The 26,686-nt window shown below is 37.5% G+C and overlaps 1 protein-coding gene across 1 annotated transcript in view; it reads left to right on the top strand.

Moving 5' to 3' along the window:
- Positions 1 to 26,686, top strand: part of Usp39 (ubiquitin specific protease 39) — a 71,846-nt gene that overhangs the window by 29,038 nt on the left and 16,122 nt on the right. The window contains exons 6-9 of the mRNA XM_081771975.1: positions 2,527 to 2,813; positions 5,382 to 5,510; positions 10,787 to 10,848; positions 15,074 to 15,209. Coding sequence (XP_081628101.1) covers positions 2,527 to 2,813; positions 5,382 to 5,510; positions 10,787 to 10,848; positions 15,074 to 15,209 — 614 coding nt within the window. The remainder of the gene's footprint in view (positions 1 to 2,526; positions 2,814 to 5,381; positions 5,511 to 10,786; positions 10,849 to 15,073; positions 15,210 to 26,686) is intronic.

Here is a 26,686-nt window from a genome sequence, read left to right as displayed (position 1 = left end):
TATCAACCGCAAGCAAGCGACGTGGATGCTCTAAATCCGTAGATTCCTTCAAAAGAAAATGCTCAAAGTAAAATATTTGGAAGTATTGCCCATCTGGAAGTTGTTTTGTTACATTCTTGTGCAGCAACTAACTAAGGCTAAGCAAGTGACACTGCGTTTACTGCGCGCGCTATTAAACCATTCAGACTTGAGTTTTGGGACAAAACTAGGATATATTCTTGTGTATTTTTGTGTGCTCTACAACATTTGCTTCATTACTTTTTTTGATAACACGGACCGAAAAGAGCGAAAATCGAGTTGTATTGAAAATATGTATCGAAAAATTTTCGGAGTTGTAATTTTTATATACTTTGTTTACATACATTTCCAATTAAAGGTTTAAATGTTGTTATCAGTGAATAGTCTGGAGTGTCTGCGATAACCTCGCGCAAACCGCACATCAATATCTCTCTTGTGCCCGATGTTATGGCCTTCAAAAGGGACCTAAGTAAAAAAATTTCAATGGCGGCCATTTTCCAAGATGGCGGCATGTTGCCCAGGTGGGATTTTTTGGGATTTTGAGTATGTTAATCAGGGGTATCCAAAGAACACATCCACCAATTTTCAGCTTGTTATACTATTTTTCCGCACTTTGCCCAATTTGGGCCTAATTTTCCTATATTAATAATCAAATGAAAATTTTTAACTCCACTAACATTTAGAAACAAAGTTCGATTTTCCTGAAAAACTTCCACGATGGTACGCATACTTTTGAGCGCCAAATAGTCAGATGTCAACGCCAAATATTAACACTATACGAATACGGAGCAGAAATGTAAAAATGGTCACCATTAAAACATGTTCCAATATTGAGCAATCTGTCACAAAACTGACGTAGTTTCGAAACTTCCTAGCCCCTTTGTGTATTGCTGCAGTATGTTCATAACAAACATACATGATCATAATGCACCTTTTATTTATTCTTCGATGAATTTCAATCAATGCATTTCGTCCTTCCCACAATTAACAAGCGTAACATAATATTAACAACAGAACCGAACTCAGAAGCTCTCGGCGTGGAAATTTAGTCCCTGACCGAGCTCGGCTACCAAATATGCAGTCTTTATTCTTAGTTGATGGGCTACTTTCCCACCAAGTTTCGTTCAGATTCGGCAAGTGGTAACCGAGAAATAAAGTACCAAATACAAAACAAGCCGAGCCAATCTTTTCCCTGGCCGAGCTCAGCCGCCAAATATAGCTATTTTTATTGTACACCTGGAGTGAAATTTACAACGGGAGCTAAATACAAATATCAGAATGTTGTTTCTCTTTGGTGCCACCGTTTTAACATTACTGCCCCGCCTTTGTGTAGCGTTACAAACTTGATACTGCCACATGTTGATGCTCTTCAAATCATACCTATCATTGTTGCAAATTTTCAGAAAAATCTCGCGCTGCTTCTAAATTTCACACCTTTAAAGTTCTCATTTAGTTCTTCCTCGTAGTATAGGCCACGCTTACTCTCCGACGTTAAATTTCTGTTGGAAAACATGTTAATAATAATTAGTACATACAATGTACACCCGATTAACCATGTTTTATTGCTTTATTTATTAAGGCAGTCATATTTATTACAATCACAATCAACTTTACCAAAACATTTGCCTTCACTTTTTAAAGCTGAAGCAGTCAAGTTCTTGTCTTGACATTGTCCTATTCTGGGTGAATTAAATGGCATTAGATTCTGAGTAAAGTTAGAAGTGAAGTTCATATATAACAACCCCTAAACGTATTGTGTTTACTTTCCTTTTATGCAAATCCACTGATAAATTATTCGATTAAATAAGCGAATCAAATTTGTATAATTTTTTGCTTGCTAAAAACACTTCTCATATATCACAGATGTATTTAGTGAAATGTTTACAACAAAACTGGTTCAATTTTGTACATGAAATTTGATTCAGTTCATTAGTGTACACTGCTGAAACAGAGGGCAAAAAATGTATAATTTATCTTACCCTACCATATAAATCATTTATTGTTAGAAGGAATATGTTTTATTTTATTCGGACTGTACATACCTCTTTTTAACAACGAATTTGAGTTTTTTTCTTCCTTATGCAGCACCAAGGTTATGAACGACAGGACCTACTATTAACGTGGAGTAGAAACTATGATCGGTATTTAAATCCGGTGCGGTTGGCTGGTGAACAGGTCATCATGTAACATCAGTCTTCAGTATAGCCCATTCCCCATCATACTATCTCTCCTCCAGGAGCTAGATTATAACCTTCCCCGTCTCCTTTTTAACAATTATAAATTCATGTGTCAGGAGTAAGTCTTGAAAATCAAACATTTTTGTTAATAGTCCCCTCACACACCCCAACAATAACAAATTCCTCCTAGATGAGGTGTCTAAATTCAACATTGAGATTGATGTGCATTTGTTTCTGCATCGATTAGGTTAGTTATAATACTGCTTAAGTAATAACTTTCTAAATGCTTGATTTGGTTAATTTCAGTGAATTTTATTTTAATATAAACTAGGTGACCCAATTGATTTTCTATCGTGGTTTCTGAATGCCCTGCACTTGGCTCTTAATGGAACAAAGAAGCCGAATTCATCTATCATTTATCAAACGTTTTTGGGTTCCATGCGCATCTACACCAGGAAGATTCCTCCCATTGAGTTGGAAGATAAACAAAAGGAAGCCTTGCTTCAAATGGATGAATATCAGGAAAAAGTTGCTGATTCACCATTCCTGTATCTTACGTGTGACCTTCCACCACCACCTTTGTTTAAAGATGAATTTAGGGAAAATATTATTCCCCAGGTAAGTTGAAATTCCATTAGTGTGACTATTGAGATACAAGTTACATTTTTTTAAATTAATTTTCCAAGGTAAATTTCCCCTTGAGTTTTGGTAGAATATATCATAATGTGTTTAGTTTTTGAACCAATGGTAGAGATCGGTCTCTAAGCTCCTCAGATGCGCAGGGTAAGCAGGATAGGAACAAAGGAGACCCGGATTAAATATATGAGAAATTGAACTTGAGTTTGCTTTAGTCAGAAATGAATGGATCAAAAATATTTTAGAGATTGAACCTAAATGTTGTAATTATGTTTTCTGATTTTAGTGAGACCAGTAGTTAAAAAATATAGATTAATGGTTGAGAGAGTTAATTAGATAATCCGATATGTAGTAATGATCTGTCTATGTGTATTTGATTATTGTCGTTTATTCAGTCTGGAATTGTAATGTAACTCAGATGTATTAATCAGATAAACGGAGGACCACTGTAATATAATGTAATGAAATATCTCAATAATTCTCAGCATAAAGTGTCTTACTACCATTATAATATTTTTTCTGTCCGCTACAGATATCATCAATAGTATATTAGTTGAGAACAGATATTTAAGAGTGAATCAGAACAAATAAATTTTACCGTTTCTCTAGTAATTATCTATTGTGGTTTGTGATCAGAATTAACCGAAGTTTAACACTAGCAATATGATATATTTACCGTTGCCTGTTTCCTAGAAAATATACAAAAGTACTACGGTTGGAAAGCAAAGGTCACAACAGTACCTCCAAAGAGCACAAACCCTTCCTTGCGAAACGTATAAACCTTTACATGCTTACAGCATAATTTCAAGCCACATTATGACCTGCTGCCATAGTGCCAGTAAACACTGGATACTAGTGCAGTCTCGTCCGTATTGATTTTCACGACAGCACCCTGTCGCACGCTAAATGGTGTCTTTGGTGGAAAAACATTGTCTTGTAAATGATTCCTTTAGTTGGGGCAAGAAGTCATAGGTACTGATATTGAGAGTATAGGAATGTTCAGTAATATTCCATCCTCATCATAGCATTAAGTCGCTTACAAGAGCGGCATTATTTTTTGTAGTTACATATACAGATTTCTGGGTATTATAATATTTTACAGAATTCTGTGTATTATGACCTTAAGCCCGTCACGTATGAGGGATGACGTTCCTCGGCGAGCACACTGTCTGGGAAAGGAAGAAAACAGCCTAAGACCTGTATGTTAGGTACCATCCCAGCATTTTCGTGGTGTGAATGAAGAAAACTCAAGAAAAACCTCACTCAGGTTGTCTGGCGTGAAAAAGCTGTTACACCTTTTCGACTGAGTGTTCCCCCCGAGAAGCGAACCCGGAACCATTCGCACCAAAGGCGAAGGCGTTAGCGACTATGCTACTCGGGGCCACAAGAGCAGCATTATGATAACAGACATTATCATCAGTCTCTTACTGAGAGATATAGGGCCCCGGCAGAGGCCTCATTTGGAGGGCCCCATCTTCCCTTCCCATGTAGCATGTAGGAGCCTCACGATGCGATGGGGGTGGTTTTTCTTCACAAAGCATCAGCTTCATTTACGCGTGGTAATGGGGCCCCAGAGTGGTGATGTGTTCTATTTCTTTATATTGTTGCGATAACTTGTCAAACAACTAACAGAGGGCCCCAGCAGGACTTTATGAAACTCAGTCTCATTTCGGCATTCATAGGGCCCCAGTCCACATTTAGACAATATGATGTTAGGGCCTCATTCTTCGTATCGTTGAAATACATTCTTACTAGGCCACAAATAAAGGGGCCTAAACAGGACTTTATAATACTGTTAGTTTCATTCCAATAATGAGACCTCAAGACTACATTCAATACTGGGGCCACCGAACTCCGAGAACGGAACAAACTACAACGAGTAGCCATGCTCCAACACAGCAGACATGTTTTATCTTACTTTCCATGTTATTCAATATTCATTATACATATAGAAAGGGCCCCGGCAAGGATTTCTGCCCTGCTGCCCTGGCCAGTACAAGCCTGATTATTATAAGCACAATAGACAAACTTCGCAAATAAAGACATGACAGGCTTTCTCCTGGCCAGGTGTCCCTAACACACGTGTTTTTTGTGTGCCTAGTCCTGGATATGATTCCTAGTGAAGGGAGCATTGGATTGTCGTAAAGATTGTATTTGTTCCTTCCGCCCAGTAATAAATGCTAAGTTTGCTCGTGCAAAAAAGGATCATAAAGAAGCCTTCATTTTTAAAGAAGTGTTTCGTGTAGTTTTCAATATGCGTAAGGAGGATTTTTAACGAGAATATTGGGAGAGAGGAGATAAAGGAGATTTTCGCATTGACATTTTTGATCCACGTAGATTGTTAGTGTAGCTGTTAACTTCGAAAATACACTGATTTATTCCATATGTGAACAAAAGGGGAAAATTAGAGAATAACCAAAAATATAAAGAAGAATGTAAATACATAATGTGAATATGCAGCCAAATAGTAAACATTCGAGAAAATATATATATGCACTTTTAAGGTTAAGTGGCAATGTATTATTGGTCTTAATCTCTCATTAATTTCAGGTAAATTTGTACACCTTATTGACCAAGTTCAACGCGCAAGCAGAAAAGGAGTACAAGACATACAAAGAAAACTTCATGAAGAGATTTGAGATTACAAAATTGCCGCCATATTTAATTTTATATATTAAGGTAAGTATTGTATGTTCAGACACACACTGCGTTCGTATTTAAAGTTTAATTTCATTTTCCTTTTTCATTCGGTCTTTCTTCCTTTCATCTAATGATGCACGAAGGTGTATCATTTTGAGGTACCTGATGCAAGCATAATTAGAAAAAAGTTTCCAAACGGTATACTATAGTAATTATACATAGCTTTCAGGCTTCTTTATATGTGCTAATATTTATGACTGGAAAATGATTGACATAAAATTGTTTATAATCGGTAAAAGCACAGTTTTCATATATCAATTCTAATTCAAACTGGTAGTGCTTGCATCCTATTATTCATCTGGCAGAAAAAGGGATGAAGTAGTGTAGAAGTTTATTATTATTATTATTATTATTATTATTATTATTATTATTATTATTATTATTATTATTATTATTATTATTATTATTATTATTATTATTAATGCAACACCTTATGCTATCAGTGACAGGTCTAATCAATATTTAGATAGTGATTGCTAAAGAAAGCCAGTTGGCATGGACAATATTGAGTTCACCAAGCATCCTAAGTGTACTCAGTAAACTACCGGGAAGAAAGCAGCAGCAAAAACCAGTCAAGAAAACCCAGTAGTGATGTGCTCATCACACATCCGTCAATTTCAATAGCTTCTTCGCCGATTATAAAAATCGATCTGAAAGATGGTGGAGTAAAGATCAAGCTCTCAAGAGCGTGTTTGATTTTTCGACGCTTTTGCAAGATCGCAACGGGTTTATGATGTTGCTTAAATGTATACTCAGCTAAGTAGACATGACATGAGTGATTTTAAAGCAGAAGTCGCATTTAAAATTGTCTTTAGTTGAGAACTGATGTAAATTTCAAACCATTCTGTTCGCTTTCGTTACCAAACAACTATATCTATTTACATGTACTTCAGGGTATTTGCAGAAATGTAGTTTAAACTAACAGCTACAGAAATGATTTGTACATTAAAATCAAACTTCTTAACGAAAGAAAGAGAAAAATGTCCAGTGGCACGTCGCTTGCTGATTGACAAAAGCTATTCAGGGCTTCTTGCCAGAGTGTGTTCTATGAACTTCTCTAACTGCGAAACCAGTGAAAGGACACAGCACGATGTATAAGAAAATAGACGAGTATTGAGATCATTGTCTCCAAATCATATTCTTTGAAGTATTGATTACAGTATACAAAAATCAATTTGTGTTTTTGTGCAAATTAATCAACGATGTTATGACAAATCTTGTATAAATTCATCTAAATTTAACAGTAGTTTTCGTTATAAAGTTTGAGAGTGTATCTTTCAGTTTGAATTGTAGATTTGTATACGTTTTAATATTCGCCTTAACCAAATTGGGAGTGCGTGTTCCAAGATTGGATTCCCGAGAGGATATTGAATTTTTTAAACGGTGTTCAGAGCCGATGTGTGTTAACTACATATCACTCGAAAAAAGAAATCTTCGTAGACTCTAATATCAAGATTTTTTTTTTTTTTTTTTTTTTTTTATATATATAAGTTCAGTTTAATAGAGTTCAATTTTGCGTCCCATGTTCGAATAAGTTGTGATATATCGGATATGCTGTCATGGATAGAATAATAATAGTAAGTGCAGACATCTCTGCGTGTGTACAAGACTTCTGAAGGATTACGTGAGTACCTATGCAAATAAGTGTAAGAATTCAAATATATGAGTGTTTCCTAAGTTTTGGAAATTCTTATGTCGCTGAATAATAAAGACTGGTAAATATTTCCATGTAGAAACAAGTTGGTTGTGACTATTTGTCCAACGTTGTTATTCAACGCTGACCAGTATGATTTAGCCTCTCTGCAGATAAGACGTTTGAGTGTTAATTTTGAAAATTCAGAGCCACCGTGGTATAGTCGGAAGGCAGCTATCCCCTAACTGGGCGGCCCGAATTCGATTTGCAGTGGTATTTTTTCTTGTTTTATCATTCCAATGCGGCTCAAAGGTTCACTTATCTTCTTTAAAATGGGTATTTGGGGCAACCTGTGGAAGTAGAGAAAGCGAGAGCGTGGTGCTGACCACAACTCCATGAGTATCGAAGCCATTACCTTCAACTCAGCACTTGGTTCTTCATGGCTTGTCACAAAATTAGGCCGATATTTACCAGATTTGCAGTAATTATCTTCTTTAAAAATTTTGGAAATATGGATGATCCGTCAATTCTTCTAGAGCCATTATTTTTAATTTGTGGAAAGGGAATGTTAAAATACCTGAAATCATTGAGCATTCACAAGTATTCCGGCGGCGAGCCCGAAGAATCCAAAAATAGGTTTATCGTTGGATTGATCATTTTAAAGTTGGAAGAACATCCTTAGATGAAGATCTCCGTAGTAGACACCCAAATCAAGCTGTAAAAGACGTTAACATCACTGCTGAAGTTGCAGGAAGATAGACGAATTTACAAGATTTCAGCTTGATTGGTACCATCTGTTGAGACTGAGTGGAAACTGTACAGTTCCGGTAATATCTTCAAGACCTAGCTCGTGACAGGCTTATTCTGGCCTCGAATAAAAACAGCTAAAGAAACATGGATTCTATATTTTTAATCCATAAACCAAAGGCAGCCTAAAAATGGCTCAGATCAAAAGTACCTCCACTTAAGGTATGATCTGTTTCTTCTGTTGATAAGTCTAAGGGTGTCTTCGGATTGCGATATGATAATTTTGAAGGTTAATGTGGCTTTCCCACTAAAAGGTCGGTTGATTTTGTTTTTTAAGTCCCTTTCAATGTAACTGCTCCAAATTTACGCCTAATTTCATGTTTTCACTCAAACGCAAATTTTTCGCTTGGTGCTCAATGGAAATGATAATCCAAATTCGTTTAGTTCACCTTGTGTGTGCCGTTCTTCGATTATGCTGCCACCTGGTGGTACCAAAGGAAACATTGATAGTAGAAAAGGAAGAAGAGAACTAAAGCGTATGGAATGTTCGGGAAATTTGTGTGTGTGTTAATGTGAAACATGACACGACAAAATTACAAAGGATTTGAATTATTAATCTGGATCCCAAAAGTTACACAATTGCGACTGTGCATAAACGGTAAAGCTAAAAGCGATATTTTACAAACAGTTTGTGGAAATTAACAATTAATATTTCAGAGTATTTTACTATCACACAACTAATTAATATTAATGTAAAATTTTACCACACCCAGTCTCGTGATCAAAAAACAGGTGAGAAAGAGACACTCTTTGGCGAACAAGAAATAATTGCGCGCAGAAGGTCACAATGAAAGGCAAACACAAATTAACTGTCCTCCGACAACGATATTATGCAGTTCGTCGCACATAGAGTTAAATGAAAATACGCTTAATACAATGGAGATACGACGTCAACATTTTGTTTCCTTGGCAGAAGAGGCGGTATGAACATTTAATATTAGTGGATGAAGTGGATTGCAAGGAAGAAACAGACTTGTGCTTCGAGATTGGACATTCTCACGTGTAAGACAGACCTGAGACTATGAATATATTTGAATATTCGAATATTTGTCCTACGAATCAATAATACTGCAGGGGCAAGCGTTGTTAAAATGACATGTAACAGAACAGGTATGTTTCATTTTAATAATAAATAGGCACTAAGCGTACATGTGTTTTCTATTCTGTTTCCAGGAAACGTAACAAATGCGATGTAAATGCATGGCGTTCGTTGCGACAGGTATATGGGATTAGATGATAATTTCACCTGTTCTCAAGAGTACGTTTTAGATCGTCTAACAGATGCTACCTCCCGGAACTGGGCCGTAGATGGTTAAGTTGAGCGCATTAATCGGATTCATTCAGTGGCAACCGGGGAGAGGCATTGTACGTTCCGAACCTGCAGGCAGTACAGTGGAAGGCTGTATTGACCGAGGTGAGGAACGGGGCAGGTCATGCGGGGGTTATTCAATGGCGGAAAGGTTTGTCCGAGACGCGCAAAACCGTACCGTCGTAAAATGTCGTTTTCTCACAGGGACGATGACTCGTATCAACACCGAAGCTCTATGAGACGTGAAGCTACAGCTTACTATAGAATTTCAACCGCATGAGCTCTGCCGAAAATCGAACCCAGATTTCCTTCACCAAAGGCGTGTGTGCTCACCATAGAACCACGAGGGAGCTCCCAACTAAAGGGAACTACAATGAATGCAATATATTATTGTAACTTTTTGACCGGATCACGACGAGAATCGCTTATGAAATGCTGAGTTGGAAGGTTTATAACCGACCATTGGAGGATCGCTTAATGGAGGATCGCTTAACTACTCGCTGAACGAAAGAAGTTCTGGAAAGACTGCGATGCGAATTATTCCCACATCCACCTTACTCGGCTAATCTAGCTCCTATAGGGTATCATATGTGCTCAGAGCAGAAGGTTTTGCGTGGTGTTGGATTTCAGGACCCATAAAATGTTCTGTGGTGCTATAGGTGGTGAAGTAAAACGATCCTGTTGTTGAAGTTCTATAAATCATCGGTTTCACTGCAGCGAACAGAACCTATCTTCTTTTTATCTTGCCCTGAAGCTTCAAAAATAAGATTTACTCCTTACACATGAACAAATACCATAATATGTATTGCTGTAATAGGCATGTAACTTGCTGAAAGTCACAAAAACACATTGATTAAGCTTGTGTGCAATGTGCTATGAAATTCGTCTCTCATCTAAATAGCTTGTTTAATTTTCGTAGGATACAATATTACTATTGTATAAATATTTTCGAAATAACAGCAATAATAAACTAGCAGTACAAATCGAGAGTACGAGAAAAAGTAGAAATTCGATAGGGGCATTGTAGAATCAGGAATTATATTTCTGGACGTTCGGCATCTACGTCCATTTTAGCTAGTCATTTGTGAGTTATGACGTCCCTCGGCGATCACAATACCTGGCGGAGTAGGGAAGGAATTAAGCGGTCTGGAATCTTTATATGAGGTACCTTCTCAACATTTGCCTGGTGTGAATGAGAAAAACGCAGAAGAAACCTCGAAAATAGCTGGCTTGCACAGGCGTTTACACATTTCAGATGGAATGTCCCCTCCGAGGATCGAATCCGGGACTGCTCGTACCGAAGGCTAGAGCGTTAGTGACTACGCTACGCAGGGTCGCAGAAACTGGCGTAGTAATAAATTTTATTGAATCTCATTCAGAAGATTTGCATACATCTTAAATTTTGTGACACATTTGTATGTATTTACACCGAATTCTTACATTCTCTTTCTATTCATCTTCGAAAATTCATTGCTGTTAACAATCTTTTCTTATTATGTCTTTCAGAGATTCACCAAGAACACATTTTTCGTTGAAAAGAATCCAACTATTGTCAATTTTCCTATTAAGTAAGTATTTTTTTGTATCTCTTGTAATATTATTGAATAGAAAATTACTGTCCATTTAGCTGAAACGCTTGTAGAGTGTACTAACTTGGCAAATAGTTTGCACATAATCTTCTTTCTCTTATAATTATTTCATTTAATAAGAATGTTTCTTTATTAAAAAACTTTTGAATGAATTAGCTGATTTCGGTTCAGTTTTCCGTAACTTAACAACTAAGAAGTTGCATTGGATCATTTTGCATTGGATCATTAAAAAAAAAATAATAATCTATATATTAACTAAAGAAATCTTATCAGAAGCTGACTTTTAAACATGACTACAAAAAATCCATTATTTTTTCTGAATTTACTGGTGATAGCTGTTAAAAAGTTAACAGGAAAAATACGACATTTGATAGTGTTTATGTACCCTAGCATCAGACTTTACTAGTACTTTCGTATTTTGAAAGTAAATAACATAAATTGTAATGTCTTATTTTGTGTTTTAAGATGTCTTGTGTATCATTTTTGTGATTCTGTTTTTCATTTTCTAAACTAAGCAGAAAGAACAAATTGTTTGGGATATGTTTCGAAGTCTGTCCATGTGTCATAAAAGTCATGTTCAAAGTAACTGCAACAAAATTGCGTTGTCTCTTAGCTTCTGTATCTAATCCGTGGGCAGAGAAATTAAAAGATAGTGATAAATATTTGAGAGGGAATACTTCATCCAACTACACCTGTTAGTTTGCTATCTCTCTAACCTGGTTATTATTAATTCGTTAAGTTCTCTACATGAAAATTTAACAAATTACACGCGTCAATTAAAAGTTAAAGATTTGCTATGGAATCAAGAATGGTCAACTTAGCGTTAGATTGTATTTAAATAAAGTATGTAGAAGGCTTTCAAAATTAATCCTGGATTGTAACTATTTTAAGCGTTGTTTTACTACTTTGGTATTATCATGTAGCTAGGAAAATTTGAAAGAAAATGTCACTTAAGATATTTTCCAATAATGAAGCTCGAACTCTTAGCTAACTTTTTTTTTTTTTTGGAGGGGGGGGTCCGAGTACAATTCTGGGTGCTTGCCTCGGATACGAACTCAAATAGTGGTTCGGATCCCATTTTAAACAATTGATTCCGTCTCATATAGCCTTGATGCTAAAAAGGGGTGTTCAACTCCAATCATTCAAGGAATTTATTTACCGTATTGAATGTTATTTGGAAATTGTCTGTTGCTGTTACTGAAAACATTAACACATTTTGTTGTTCTTGTTGTAAAGGATTAAATATAAAAACATTCTGAAAAAAAATACATATATATATATATATATATATAAAACAGAGCCTCCATCAGAAGTTTACTCAGCTTGGGATCAAACCAAGTTTTCCCTCTCACCAGCAGAAGGCTCTCTATCACTGAGCCTCATGCCTCCCCCTCTCCGAATTCGAAACTGTAATTTAATTCTATATATCGAGGATTTAAATGTAGTCATGTTTTTTTTTTTTAAAAAAAAAAGAAGAAAAACTTTCAATTTTCTTTTGAAACTTGAACCCGCATTGGTAGGTAGTATGTCTGATGTATAGATTTACAGGGAAAAAAAAATCAGAAAGGACGAAGAATTTATGAACGAGTTATTTGCCGCAATCTTATTTATGGGTAAAGATGCGGAATGTTTAGAAATTTCTGTCACAACATTTGAGATGTGGTTGTCTTTATAAAAGTGAGTGAGTAGAAAAATGTGTTTAAAAAAAAAATAATAATAAAATAAAATAAAATAAAAACTCAAAATTAGCTTCACGTTTGAGCTCTTTGCTGTGCAACGTATGTGAATAATATTTTTGAAACTACATAACACAGGAATTAATGGTAGCGGAATGTTTAGAAATTTCTGTCACAACATTTGAGATGTGGTTGTCTTTATAAAAGTGAGTGAGTAGAAAAATGTGTTTAAAAAAAATAATAATAAAATAAAATAAAATAAAAACTCAAAATTAGCTTCACGTTTGAGCTCTTTGCTGTGCAACGTATGTAAATAATATTTTTGAAACTACATAACACAGGAATTAATGGTCTTAGAGGAAGTGAGGGAAATTTCAGAGAAAGTCGTCCTTGAAATAAACAATAGTAACTAATTTACTTTCCCCAGTTTAGCATGTTGAGGACACTGCAAAACGAGTTTTCCAAACAAATAGAGATTTTTAATTAATCTGCTCAGCCAAATATAAAATTCCTTTGCATATTATACCAGGCGTTCTCCTGGTTACTTAAGTACGATTTCCTCTAAAACCTTCTGCACGGCTGTCTCTGAAGCACTTGTTGTTTGTGTTTTGTAGTCTTGAATTTTTTTTTTTTTTTTTTTTTTTTTTTTTTTTTTTTTTTTTAATCGAGATATTAAGAAGTTTGTACTCCGAAACGTAGCTGGTTTGATTTGTGTTCATATAGACTTTTTGGTTTATTTTCATGAATAAAATTAGCTTCCAAACGTTGTAATAGTGCCTGTAGAGCTGCCAAAAGAGTTTCGACCGTCCATATATGGTTGTGTTATCCTTACTAAACGTACACAAGTTTTCTTTAATTTATTAACTGCATTTCCCCTCCCCCGATACACACTGAGCTTCCATGCTCCCCCTTCCCCTATATTCAAAACTGTAATTTAATTCTATATGTCAGGAATTAAAATGTACAGACAGGTTTTAAAAAAGAAGAAAGAAAACTTCCATCTTTGTTTTGAAACCCCATCTTGCATTAGTAGATAGTACATAGTCATGTCATAAATTCTGTTACAAAGTTAAGAATGAACTACAGATACAGTTATGAAGCTAATGGGTTAATATTTGGGTGTTGTCAAACACCCAGCAGATCTTGTCAACGCAGAGCACCAATCATTGTTTAAAATCTTGACCTCTGGCCTTCACACAGGCCCGAAGTCATAGATCGCAGCACCTATGGTCTCGAGGGGAAATAACACCACTGCCTTAACAAGTGAACGCTTAAGACTCGCAAAATTTGGATACATCTTTCGACAGATCATGCCCTCCAAAATGGACCACAACCTGTAGTCCAGTGAGCTAAGGTTGGATCTGCTGAAAGGCCAATCAAACACGTTCCTCTGAATTTGGTGCAGGAGACCCGGGTTCGATTCCTGGCGGGAGCTCATGTGGTTCGGATTCCACGTTAATCAGTAGGTCCACGTCTCACATAGCCTCGCTGCTGAACGGGACGTAAAACTCAAAATCAATCAATCAATCACATTCCTCTGAAATCACTCCTGTGTGGTCTCGGCTTTGTGGGCTGGTGCTGAGTCTAGCTGGCAGCTCCACGGCTCATTGTTGAATATGGTGCGAGTCAACAATTTCACAAGTAATACAGCACTGCCACTTCGTACATTTTCAAATGTTTTTACACCATGTTCACAAAAGGAAGGTCAGTTATGCCATCGTTGAGGATTGTGGCGTGTTTCCACGAGCCTCCTGGGATGCTGAGACATAAACACGGTTGTTTTGACGATTGTAAAATTCTTCAGTTGTGAATTTTATTTTTCACCTGTGAAAAATATCCTCCTGTGGCCACTATTTGCGTAACGCTGAAGAAATCGCTTTGCTTTTTGCTGCTGCTGGGCATTCAGCTATGGAGTGAGGAAGTGACCAGTGCTTCGACGGTAAGGGTGAGTCTAGGTCATTTCTGAACACACGCGACATCTTTATTTTCGACACGTTCAGCTCGCGAAGCGCCACTGACTGTTTCCTTACAGGGTTTTGTCGAATCCGCGCCGCCACAGCTTTCACAAGCTTCTGGCTCCTCACGCTGCGAGGTTTCTCTTCCCGGGAACGGTCCTCACTTTTCCTGTTTCACTGTATCGGTTTATGATTTGACGCACGAATATCCTGCTAATATTCAGTCTTCTCAGGATTTTGAAAATGCCCCATGGTGATTTGCCAATTTTTTGCAGTGCGACGAATGCCATTCGGTTCTCGTATACACCCTACTCTATTCAACTCTCAGTGCAATTCACCTTTCCGCTACCACAGCCAATGATACTGGTTTTTGTTTCCTGAAATATTGCGGGCATACCTGGGCAGTCAGTGTTGCCATTCCTGTCTAAACTTTGTAACAGAATTTATAATATAACTAGGTATGTCTTTGATAAATATTTATTCCAAATGTTTTAATGTGCAGCTACCAAAATAATTGTGTTTTGCGTATGAATTGATTGTTTTGATTGTAAAGCAAACTTATTTTTCTTATAGGAATGTGGATTTTGGAGATATCTTGACGCCAGAAATTAGAGCGCAGCATCCTCATACAACGTATGATTTGTTGGCCAATATTGTTCACGACGGTGAACCCAAGAAAGGAACGTACAGAGTGCACGTCTTGCATAAAGTAAGTTTCTTTCATGATTAAGGTTCTTTTAGGAGGTTATTTCATGTATAATTTCATTTTGTTTGTATTCATATTATATGCTTCCATGCAACCTAGTAACCAGTACACCTGTTTTTGATGCGCGTGATCTCGGATTCAATTCCCGCTTGCAATGTAAAATTCGACCCAATATTATGAGCAGGCCCATATTTAACCACGGGTCAGCGTGGACCATAGCACTTGGCAACTGATTTTCTCGTTCCTTTTTTCCATCAAATCAACCATAATTTTATTAACTAGCCGAAAGTTACATACAGCGTGATTTTTTTATAGAATTTACAACTTCAATCAGTTATAATTTTTTATTGTCCCTGTGGAGGCACTCGGTCGAAAAAGTGTAAACGCTTTTTCAGGCCAGCCATCCTGAAAGAGGTTTTTTCTGAGTTTTCCTCATTCACACCAGGCAAATGCCGGAATGGTACCTAACTTAGAGGTCCCAGGCCGCTTCCTTCCTTCTCTTTCCCCGGATAGTGTGCTCGCCGAGGGATGTCATCCCTCAAACGTGACTGGCCAAATGGCCATAGATGATAATAGCCCAGAAATCTCAATCCTAAATCCTACATATAGACTTCGTTTATATGTCATTATACTGCAAAACGCTTCAACTGTGACTCACGTAGTGAATAGTTGCGGAGTTGACGACACGCGGTGCCAATAGCCAGTCGTTGAAAATGGAGACTTTCACTGGTGCTGAAAGAGGTAAGTGCGTGTTTTGGTTTGAAGAAACGAAGTCAGCAACGAGTGTACAGCGTAAGTTTCACACACAGTACGGCAAGGAACCACGCAGCAGACCAGCAATATATAAATGGTACCAGACATTTGTTGAAACAGGTTGTTCTATGCGACACACAAAGGCTCCAGGACGTTCACCCGTGACTGACAATGTGGTGGAAGCAGTTAGGGGAGTTTTGTCCGCAATCCTCGAAAATCTACACGACGTGCATCACAAGAAACTGGTATCCCTCAGACCACTGTTTGGCGTGTATTGCATAGACGTTTGTCCATGAAGCCGTACAGACTGCCCTTGGTTCAAGCACTGAGTGAAGCGGATAAACATACTCGACATGAATTCTGTGTTACCATGTTGGATCGCATTAGTGGTGATGGGTCATTCTTGAACAATGTGCTATTCAGTGACGAATCAACTTTTCACCTTTCCGGCCGAGTCAACACACAATTTTCGTATTTGGGGCACGGAAAATCCACATGCGCATGTGGAGCTGGTTCGTGACAGCCTCAAAGAGAACGTGTTATGCGCTGTTTCCAGAGCTAAGGTGTATGGACCATTCTTCTTTGCTGAGAGCACCATCACCGGCATCGCCTATCTTGATACGCTCCAGAACTCCCTTGTTCCACAGTTAGATGAAGATAACCACGATGGCCGATTATGGTGGCAACAAGATGGCGCCCCGCTGCACTACCTGATAGACATAAGGAAATTTCTTGATGATCAGCGTTTCCCAGATAAGTGGATAGTTCGTGGTGGACCAATTGCCTGGCCGCCACGGTCTCCAGATTGCACGCCACTTGACTTCTTTCTGTGGGAGTTTGTGAAAGGTGATTGGGTGGGTGGGTCGTTTTGCCACTTTGTTTCGGAACGAAATGTAATACCTGGCAAAAGTGGCCCACCCACATGGATATTACAGGTATAGATTTTTCTTTCAATTCGGATAATATCTTCTGTGAGAACTATTGTCTCAAAATTCCAAATTTCACTGAAAATTACAAAAAATACCAAAATTGTTCATTATTTTTAGTTATGTTAAAGTAAACATATTTTTGGATTTATACATGCCAGATGCTATGAAAACTGACATTCAAGTCTCAAAATGCCAGTTATATGGCCCTGCGGTGGGTTAGGGGTGCCTTCTCTGGGGCCGGAAAAGGGGGAAAATTCAGTACAATTAATCGTTTTTACAGCTATTTTCGTACTTGCCTTTTCCTTCGATTGGTGGTTCATAGCCGTAGCAGAGCATTGTTAATTTTCACCATGATACTCTCACCCCTCCACCTCACAATACTGCAACGTCCTTCTCCTGTCCCGATCTGCCTAACTCAGCGTCGCAGTCAGAAACGAGCCGGATACCCTTCGAATTGGGCGCTATTTCTTAAGCGCTATATTTTGTTCCTGTTGCCTTCAGCTTATATGAATTGGCCGTTACAGATAATAGTTTGCTAACCCCTATTTTCACAGAAAATTTTGTATTTCTTTTTTATTTTTTTTTAAAGTCAGTATTATTTATCACATCACAAAAATGACTTCAGTGACAATGAAGCAGATCTTGAAAACAAAGCAGAGGCTAGCTCTTCTGAGGAAGAGACCAAACCCAGAGACAACATCTAAACCGAAGCTAGATTTGACTGAAACTGCTATGATTGCTCAGAGATACAATGTAAACGAGAGGGCTGTAGCACATATAACATCAACTGTGCTTCAGGCAGCTTTAAAGGCTGGAATTATAACTTCTCAACAATCTAGCGACATAGCATCTGCTTTAATTATGGACAGGAGCAAAATAAAGCGTGCGAAACTTGCTCGGAATTTAAAAGAAAGTTCTAGAAATGATTGTCCCATTAAAAGCCTATACTTTGATGGTCGAAGGGATGACATTAAAACACACACACACAGGCATCGTTAGAGAAGAACACTTATCACTTGTGGCTGAACCTCTCAATACGTTGGTCGCGTGACACTATCCTCTGGCTCTGGCCATGACGAGACCACGGCTGTTTTCGAGTACATCATGAACCAACTCAAAGGTGGCTTTGATGAAGTTGAGGTTCTTGGGTGTGATTGAACAAACACTAATACTGGTTGGAAGGGAGGTATTCTTCGAAAATTAGAGTAACGAACAGAAAAACCAATGCAATGAGCTATTTGTCTCTTGCATTTTAATGAACTGCCGTTCCGAGCTCTCTTCACGCATATTGGCGGCGCTTATTCAAGCCCTTACTCTTACACATGTCCCATAAGTTCAAAACTATCTAACTGTGAAAAGCTTACAGTAGTGCCATTCAAACCAATAAAATGTGAATTACCTCATCAAATCCAGTAGAGCTCAGAAAACTCAGTAAAGACCTGAAATACTTGTTCCAGATATTTCAAACCATTGGCTCCGGAGCATATCCGGAAGAGCTTGCTTCTATGATTCCTGGCAAACTAAACAAAGCCCGCTGGTTGACTATTATAAACAGAATTTTAAGATTGTATATTGCAATAAAGAAACTAACCAAGAAATTAATAGAAATTGTGACATTCATACTTATAGTCTATGTGGTTATGCAATACCGTGTCATAACACAGTCTTCCGTTGCTAATGGTCCTCGTCACGTCTTTGACACTATTCATAGATATAGATACTTACCAAGGGAATACCAGGCTGTAATCCGTTTATCCATTCAGACGAATGCATTCTTCGCCCTCCCAGAGAATGTTTTTCTCGCCATGATGACTGATGGTCGACTTGCTGTCCGACAAGATGCATTACATAAGATTCTTAGTGCTCGAGAACACGAAGCAGGGAATCTTCGTAACACCGAAACATCATCCCCAGACTGAATTTTGAGGCAAAAGATTACACTGAAATGCTTTTTAAGGAAAGCACTGATGTTTCAATAACTGTACCACCAGTTCTAAGGACGGTATCAAACAGACAGCTCATGGACAGACTTTCACTTCCTGACAACACTGTACCAGAATAGTCCTTCACCGTCTATCCATGCAACACGGTGGCAGTAGAACGGATAGTGAAATTAGTCTCTGAAGCGGCCTCTCCAAGTATGTGGCAGTGATGCTAGAGACGAGATGATCAGGTCAATCTTCCCTTCTAGGCAAGCTGTGTCGAAATTACAATCAAAGTCCCAATTTGTGACAATTTTTCCTGACAGTGACAAATCGGATTAGTTCATCCGGCCCTATATATGGTTGGTTGGTTGAGTAGGACTGGCGGAGGAGCCCCAGGTGCAGCCACCTCCACGTGGTGGGCTCTGGGTCGCTTGGCCAGGTGAGCGAGGACCTGCACAACTGCTTAACTGTACTGAATTTGCCCCCTTTTCTGGCCCCAGAAGCGGCACCCCCTATCCTCCTAAGGGCAAATAACTAAAGCCCGGAATTAATGGCAAAATGCCATAAGTGCCATTATTGCAATTTTCATGATATCTTGAGGAAAAGTGCAATTTCACAATTTAGAAGCAATTTCTAGCCATTGTCACAGGTTTTCTCTTCCACTACTCTATTTACTCATGAATGACAGCATACTACAGATCTGAGTCGCTCTTATCTGGCTAAACGATCTCGGTGTCTGATAATAACTGGTCTATTCCCATTGGAATGTGACAAGTGGAGGAGCGGGGATGCTAGTGCATATTCAGTTCGTGGAATTTTAAAGCAGTGTTCGGTTCTTGGAATGACAAACGAAGATGCTTACTTTCAAGAAGTAGCTAGGTGGGCAATTATTGTGAATCTTAGGCGTGCGTGATACAGAACTGGTATTTATGTGCGTTTCAGTATTTCAAGATGCCGAAAGTTGGTCTTTGTAGGCAACAGAAGTTGGAAAAATTTGTGAGTGAGTTTGGGCGTACTGTGTTCGGTTCAACAGACGGTTCGACGGTTCTGTACTGTTTTGTAAGTCATGTGAAACTGTGGTTTCCGCTGAAAAGCGTTATTTTGTAACACACCATATAAGCGCTGCAAAACACAATTCTGCAAGGACACGCAAATCAGCTGGAGAAAAGGTTCAAAATCTTCTTGGAACAGTCACGAATCTCGCTTCACGTACTATCAGGTTTGCGAATGATCTGTGTTCTAATTAATTCTTTTATGGAAGTTAGAAAATGTTTCCTTTAGAAACTTTCTCGAGAAATACACAAAACAAAAAGTTCCAAGTGAATCATCTTTGAGAAAGACTTACGTTGATAGCGCGTACAGCAGAACTATTGACGATATCCGTAAAAGTGTTGCTGACAAAAATATATGGATTTCAATTGATGAAACTTGTGATATTCTAGGACATTTCATTACCAACGTTGTAATTGGAATTTTGGGAGGGAAAGAAGGCACATAAACATTTTTGATTGCATCAGAAATTCTGAAAAAAGTAAATGACACGGCAATTGCACAGGTTTTTACAAAATCGCTGAATATTCTGTGATCAGAATGTGTAAAGTACGATAAGGTCCTTTTTGTCACAGACGGAGCTGCATACATGAAAAGTGCAGCAAAAGCCCTTAAGGTTCTATTCCTACGTATGCTGCATGTCACCTGTCTGACACACGCGCTACAAAGAATTGCAGAGGAAGTTCGTTCTCATTTTCCTGACGTTGACCTTCTTGTGTCAAATGTGAAAAAGGTATTTCTGAAAGCTCCCTCACGAGCAAGTGCGTTTCGCGAATTACCCCTGAACTTCCGCTTCCACCATAGTCTGTCTTAACGATATGGGCTATATGGATTCTCTATTATGCTAACAACTTTGAACTCATCAAAAGAATCATTGATATTTTTGATGAGGATGATGTATCTTCGAATTAAGGTTGCTCAAAGTTTGCTTAAGAAGAATTCCTTGAAAAAGGACTTAGTCTTCATTGCAGCACATTTTGCAAAGTTACCAGATGCTATTGCCAAGTTTGAAAAAAAAAAAAAAAAAAAAAAAAACAGACTCTCGCTAGTTCTCTGAAAATTTTCAATGATACTCTCAACGATCTGAGTGTTGTACCTGGTGATAAGGGCGAGTACATTCGGCGTAAGTGTGATCGTGTTGTAAGTGCTAATCCAGATTTGGGAAAATTGAAGGACATCGCCAGTGTTATGGAAGGTGATGCTGATACAACTGTTGACACTGACGTGGATCCTTTCCAAATTTCTAATTTCAAGTATACTCCAGTGACATCTGTAGATGTGGAAAGATCACTTCCACATCTAAAGCGAATTCTTTCTGACAGGAGACAAAGTCTTTCCTTTGAAAATCTTAAAAAGATGTTAATAATTTCAGAGAACAAAAATATGAAAAACCTTTCATAAGTGAAAATAAACTGCTAGTGTAGTATAAAATGACTTCACTTGAGTATTTCTTATGCTTTGAATGTTTGTGTTAATGTAACCGCGTGTGAATAAAATGTGATAGTGTTTTTAAGTTATTGTTTTATTCTTACTACTGAAGAATGGCGAATGAATTGTTAGATGTCGTCCCTTCACGGGTTGCGCAAGTTTCCAGAATTTTAAGTGGTAAGTACAAAGTGCAAAATGAAACATTCTATTTGATTAGTAAACGAATTATAGCCTATTATAGCTTTTACATATTTTAGTATCTATTTTTTTCCCCCAAAGTTCGTGATTGCTTGTTTATTTTATTTTGCTATTTTACCTGCCATTTTTGGATGTTTATTTTGCAATTTTGCCAGCCATTTTCGGGCTTTATTTCGTCATTAAGTCCGGGCTTTATATATAACTGGTATTAGTATACCTGAATGTCAGTTTTCGTAGCAACTGACACGTATTTAACCAAAACTATGTTTACTTTAACATAACTAAAATTAATGAACAACTTTTTTTAAAAAAATAATTTTCAGTGAAATTTTGAAACTTTGAGACAATAGTTCTCACAGAAGATATCCGATTTGAAAAAAAAAATATATATATATACCTGTAATGTCCATGTGGGTGGACCGCTTTTATCAGGTATTACATTTCGTTCTGAGAAAAAAGTACGCTGCACCCTAGTGTACACCCCTCCCCTACCTCATAATGTTAATGAACTGAAACATCGCATCATAACAGGTATCGCGGACGTTACCCCCGAAATGCTGGCTACTATTTGGCAGGAAATCGACTTACGTTGGAATGTGTCCAGGATGACCGCAGGTGCACACATTGAGCCATAATGGATTTGTCACAAAAAACTTAAAGTGTTTTGCAGTATAATGACATATAAACAAAGTCTTTATGTGGTTTCATTAAATATAACTGATTGAAGTTGTAAAACCTATAAAGAATCACCCTGTGTTATTTAATCGTATTTAGCAATTTTATTTTTCCACTTCCACTTAAATACTGATTATTCTTTTATTGTCTCAAATTTTTTACACTAGTATTTATTGATATTGAGGGATGGCTTTTTTAAAAACAAATGATACGGGGCGATAAAATATTGAGTGTAACCCTAAGTATGAGTTAAATGTAAGTTATTACAAATGAGAGAGTCAGCTGTAGCATAGAAAATCAGAATTAGCTGCGATGGGAATCTAACTAAATTACCAAGTCTTAAAACCGGTCAATATTTACAATGAGCTGTAGCGTTATAAGGCTATTAAAACTGAATGAGACTGGTTTTATTCTACAGAAAAGAAAATGTTAGCAGCAAATGATTATCTGCTAACGAAATATGTAATCTTCGTTTACAAACTGGCAATATTGCATCTCACTAAGTATGGCCGGAACTATGACGTCACATTGAGTCAACAGGGAGAAACCGTTGTTACGTTAGCGTCATGTGCGAACATTAAATTCGGTTTGAAATTGGACAAAAGTGCAACAAGTCTATGGAAATACTTGTTTGTCTCGTGTACAGATACTCAAGTGGTATGAACTATTTAAAAGTGGTGTGCAATCAGTTGAAGATGAAGTAAAACCTGGAAGTCCTGTTTCAATCCGTAAAGATCTCATCACAAAAAATGAGAGAATGTGTTAGAGAAGATCGTTGTATGACTAAAGACTGTTAATGTGAGCCAGAAAACGTTTCTTCACATCTCAGTGCAAGATTTAGACAAGAAAGAGGTCACACTCCTGTTTGTGCTTTAGTCGTTGCTATTTGACGATCAAAACGTGGTTATAGTTGTACATTTTTGTACAAATTTTGACTCGAAAACAAGTGTGGTATTCAACCACTCTCGTCACTATTCCTATTTGTCTTCCTATGACTAGTTTCTTTGTCCAAAACTGAAGCTACCATTGAAACGACGACTCTTTCACGATGTGAAAGACATCCAAAGGATTGTGGCATTAGCTCTTTTTGACGTACCACAAACCAATATGCAGAGGTCGCTCTAGTCGTACCTTGATCGTGCACCTGTTATCGATTCAGGAGGAATGTACTTTGAATAAATAAACGGACACATTCAATTACTTCTTTCTATATCATCCAATAAAGTCAGTCCATATTAAACAAGACATACATTGTTTGTAAGCATCGTTGTTAATTGATTGGTGTCCTTTTTCTACACTGAGCTATATGAGACGTACCCGCTGTTTAATTTGTCCGAGTCCGAACTATTACTTCGGTTAGGAGGTCCAAGACTAATACCCCCACCGGAAGTGGAACCCACATGCACATAAAATATTCTCGTTACCACTTAGAAAAGGTATTGTAAGTTTCGTTTTAAATTAGTGAGTTCAAATAAAAAATTGTCGCATTTTCGAAACACTAATTCTCAGTATGGTTTAAATCTTTTAATTCTGGTGAAGTATAAGATACAAACTGAGCTAGCTTAATTGCGTGTTAACGTTCATTTTTTAAGGTGATTTATTACGTAAAAAGCTATTGCTTATTTACATGATTTATTCAGCGAAAAGTGCCTTATTTTTAATACAGTATTTCACAGTAAGATTAAACAATGTCTCCTGTGAACTTTACTATAACCATCTCCAACGTTCCATACTATAAACAATTGAGTTATTTCATTGAATTTTTGTATGAGTATGAAAAATCATAAATATCTTCATGAATTAAAGTTTAAGATTAGAATTGCCACTTTATTGAACTCGTTCTCAGTTACCAGTATTACTCAGTTACTCGTTCTCAGTATTATGTTAGCAATAATAATAATAATATGAAAAAAGTCTTATAAATAAAGGATTCGAATTTCAACGTCCTGCTTGCCGAATAAATGCTTTATTAATGATCTAACAGCAACATGATCAGTGTTCTGTGTTTATTGCTTTTTATTGTGGCTTCAAACTATCAAACAGCTTCCGATAACTTTACATACATACAGTCCATTTTTGAAAGAGATTTTGAGTAAATATTCTCTGCCTGTGCGTGTGATTCTCATAAGTTTCACATTATCTTATTTCACACAATGGCAGTGTTCACAGGACAAAGTTGAAAAAATACTGGCGAACCTCGAACTTCGTCTAACCTTGTCCTTCGGGACCGGATGTGTTTTTCCAGTTCGTTTCATATACAGTATATTATCCGACTGCCGACGAATGAACAAGCCTCGGCAAACATTGAAATAGTACTGCTCTTTGTACAAATGGGAAGACACTGCTAGCTCAAAGGGGGAGATGACTAATTTAAATATTGTGCAAATTAGATTAATTAATTAAACAAATTCGGTAGATCAAATATAGTCGGTAGAGCAAAACTGATAAAATAATTAACTGAACAAAATGAATTTACATTAATTTAAAAAAATAAAATAATAGAGACTCTAGATTTCAGGTGCTATGTGGTTTTAACTTCAGGTATTACCAATGTTATCACTTACATACCAACACATCTGTTAGCGGTTATCATGCCTTGTTGGCTCGCAGCAACTCCAGACAGCTGGAAAGGAAACATGATACTGTAAATGTTGTTACATACCTTAGAGGACTTCCTGGAGAAAAACGTGACAGCAATTTCATTGGGATAAATGAACTTTAATGCACTCACACACGCAATAATTATATACACTTGATTCTTTACAGAAGAGAAGAGAAAAAAAAATAAATTTTCAAAATTTTACTTTGATAGGCCTTTTCTTTCTTTCGTTCGCGAAAATGTTCGTGCACGTTACAATTTCGAAATTTTACCAAATGCGGTTGCTGGTCCTGGGTTTGGCCTTGGTTTTGGTCCTTAGCATTCCAGCAATGACTCCATGATCTGTTGCTTCCACGGAGATCTCGTCTCTTCCGTTTGACGAGACGGCTGCCTGTTGATTGTAGTCAGCTGTCACGGTGCTCTCGAAAACTCCCTCTCTGCTTCTTAGTCGTCTTACTGCGATAACAAGTCCTTCTTGCAGCAAAAGACTATTGTTGTGGGGTTTTGTTTATGTTTCCCATACTTTGACCTCTCCCGAGATGATTGAGCAATTCACCGGATAATTCTCGACAATCGTCGAATCGTGCTCAAACAGATAGAGAACACATTGGGCATTAGTCATGAACGGGTGTGGAAAGTTATCCATGAAGACTTGGATATGAGGAAGGTCTCGGCAAAATGGATCCCGAAACTTTTGAACGCAGAACAGAAGCGTGAACGAGTGGAGGCAAGTAAGGCAGTTCTGTCCCAATTTCAAGCGGATAAGGCTTTTTTTTTTTCAATGGCTGGTAACAATGGACGAAACCTGGTTATATTTCTATGATCCCACGATGAAACCGCAATCGGCAGAATGGTGCCACAGCGGTTCTCCATGTCCGAAGAAGGCTAGGACATAGTGCTCCTCAGCTAAGGTCTTCTGGGATTGTGAAGGAATTATATTGTTGGGTTATCTGAAACCGGGTGAAACCAGCAATGCAACTTATTATACATCTCTTCTGGACAAACTGAAAGCAGCACTAAAGGAGAAGAGACGTGCACGTCTGATATTGCAAAAATTGGAGGACCTACGGTTTTAAATACAGGAACACCCACCTTATTCGCCTGATTTGGCTCCATCAGACTTTTATCTCTTTCCTAAATTGAAAATGTTTTTAAAGGGAACGCATTTCAATGGCACCGATGACGTAATTTCTCAAACAGAGGCCTGGTTTACAGAGCATTCATCTGACTTTTATTTGTCTGACCTGCAAACACTGTAGCACCGATGTGAAAAGTGCATTGCACTACAAGGGGAATATGTTGAATAAAAACACCAAGCTTCGCTTCCTATCTACTTATTTTCTTGGTGAGGCTGAGAACTTATCAACCCACCCTCGTAAAAAAAATAATAATAATAAAAACGTGACAGCAAAGCTCCCTGATATCGTCTAAAGCGCCATTTCTTGTCCTTCAATGTAAATATTTACAATTTACTATGACTAATATATTTCGTAGCTATAATTTATTATTTATAGCAATGAATTTATGTATTTCATTTATTACAATGAGAAAGTATACATGGAAACTAGTGTGTATAGTGACAAGTAAAAATGAACATCAAGAAATAACATTTGATACCAAAACCATTACTAGAAATAGCAGTTGTTATTCGTGTGTTAGTAGATCGATAATAATTGCAAACTAAGTTTAAAGTGAATAATGTTGAAGAAATCTAGTGGAGCACAGGAATTCGAGGTTCATTTTCTTCAGACAACGTTTTCTTCAGATATAAGCAGACAACGATGGATTATAGCAGTTCCAAATTGTAAAATGAACTAAATAAATTTTGGCCGTATTGGCCCATCGCTCTACTGGTGCGTTAATTGTTCCACTGTCACATACCTATACTGAGATGGCATACGCACTACTCGTCGCTCACCTCAT

Source organism: Thermobia domestica, chromosome 1 (assembly GCF_964235325.1).
Source record: "Thermobia domestica chromosome 1, izTheDome1.hap1.1, whole genome shotgun sequence".
Taxonomy (NCBI): Eukaryota; Metazoa; Arthropoda; class Insecta; order Zygentoma; family Lepismatidae; genus Thermobia; species Thermobia domestica.
The sequence above is the reverse complement of the archived record's forward strand: the minus strand, read 5'-3'. Positions and strand labels throughout refer to the sequence as shown.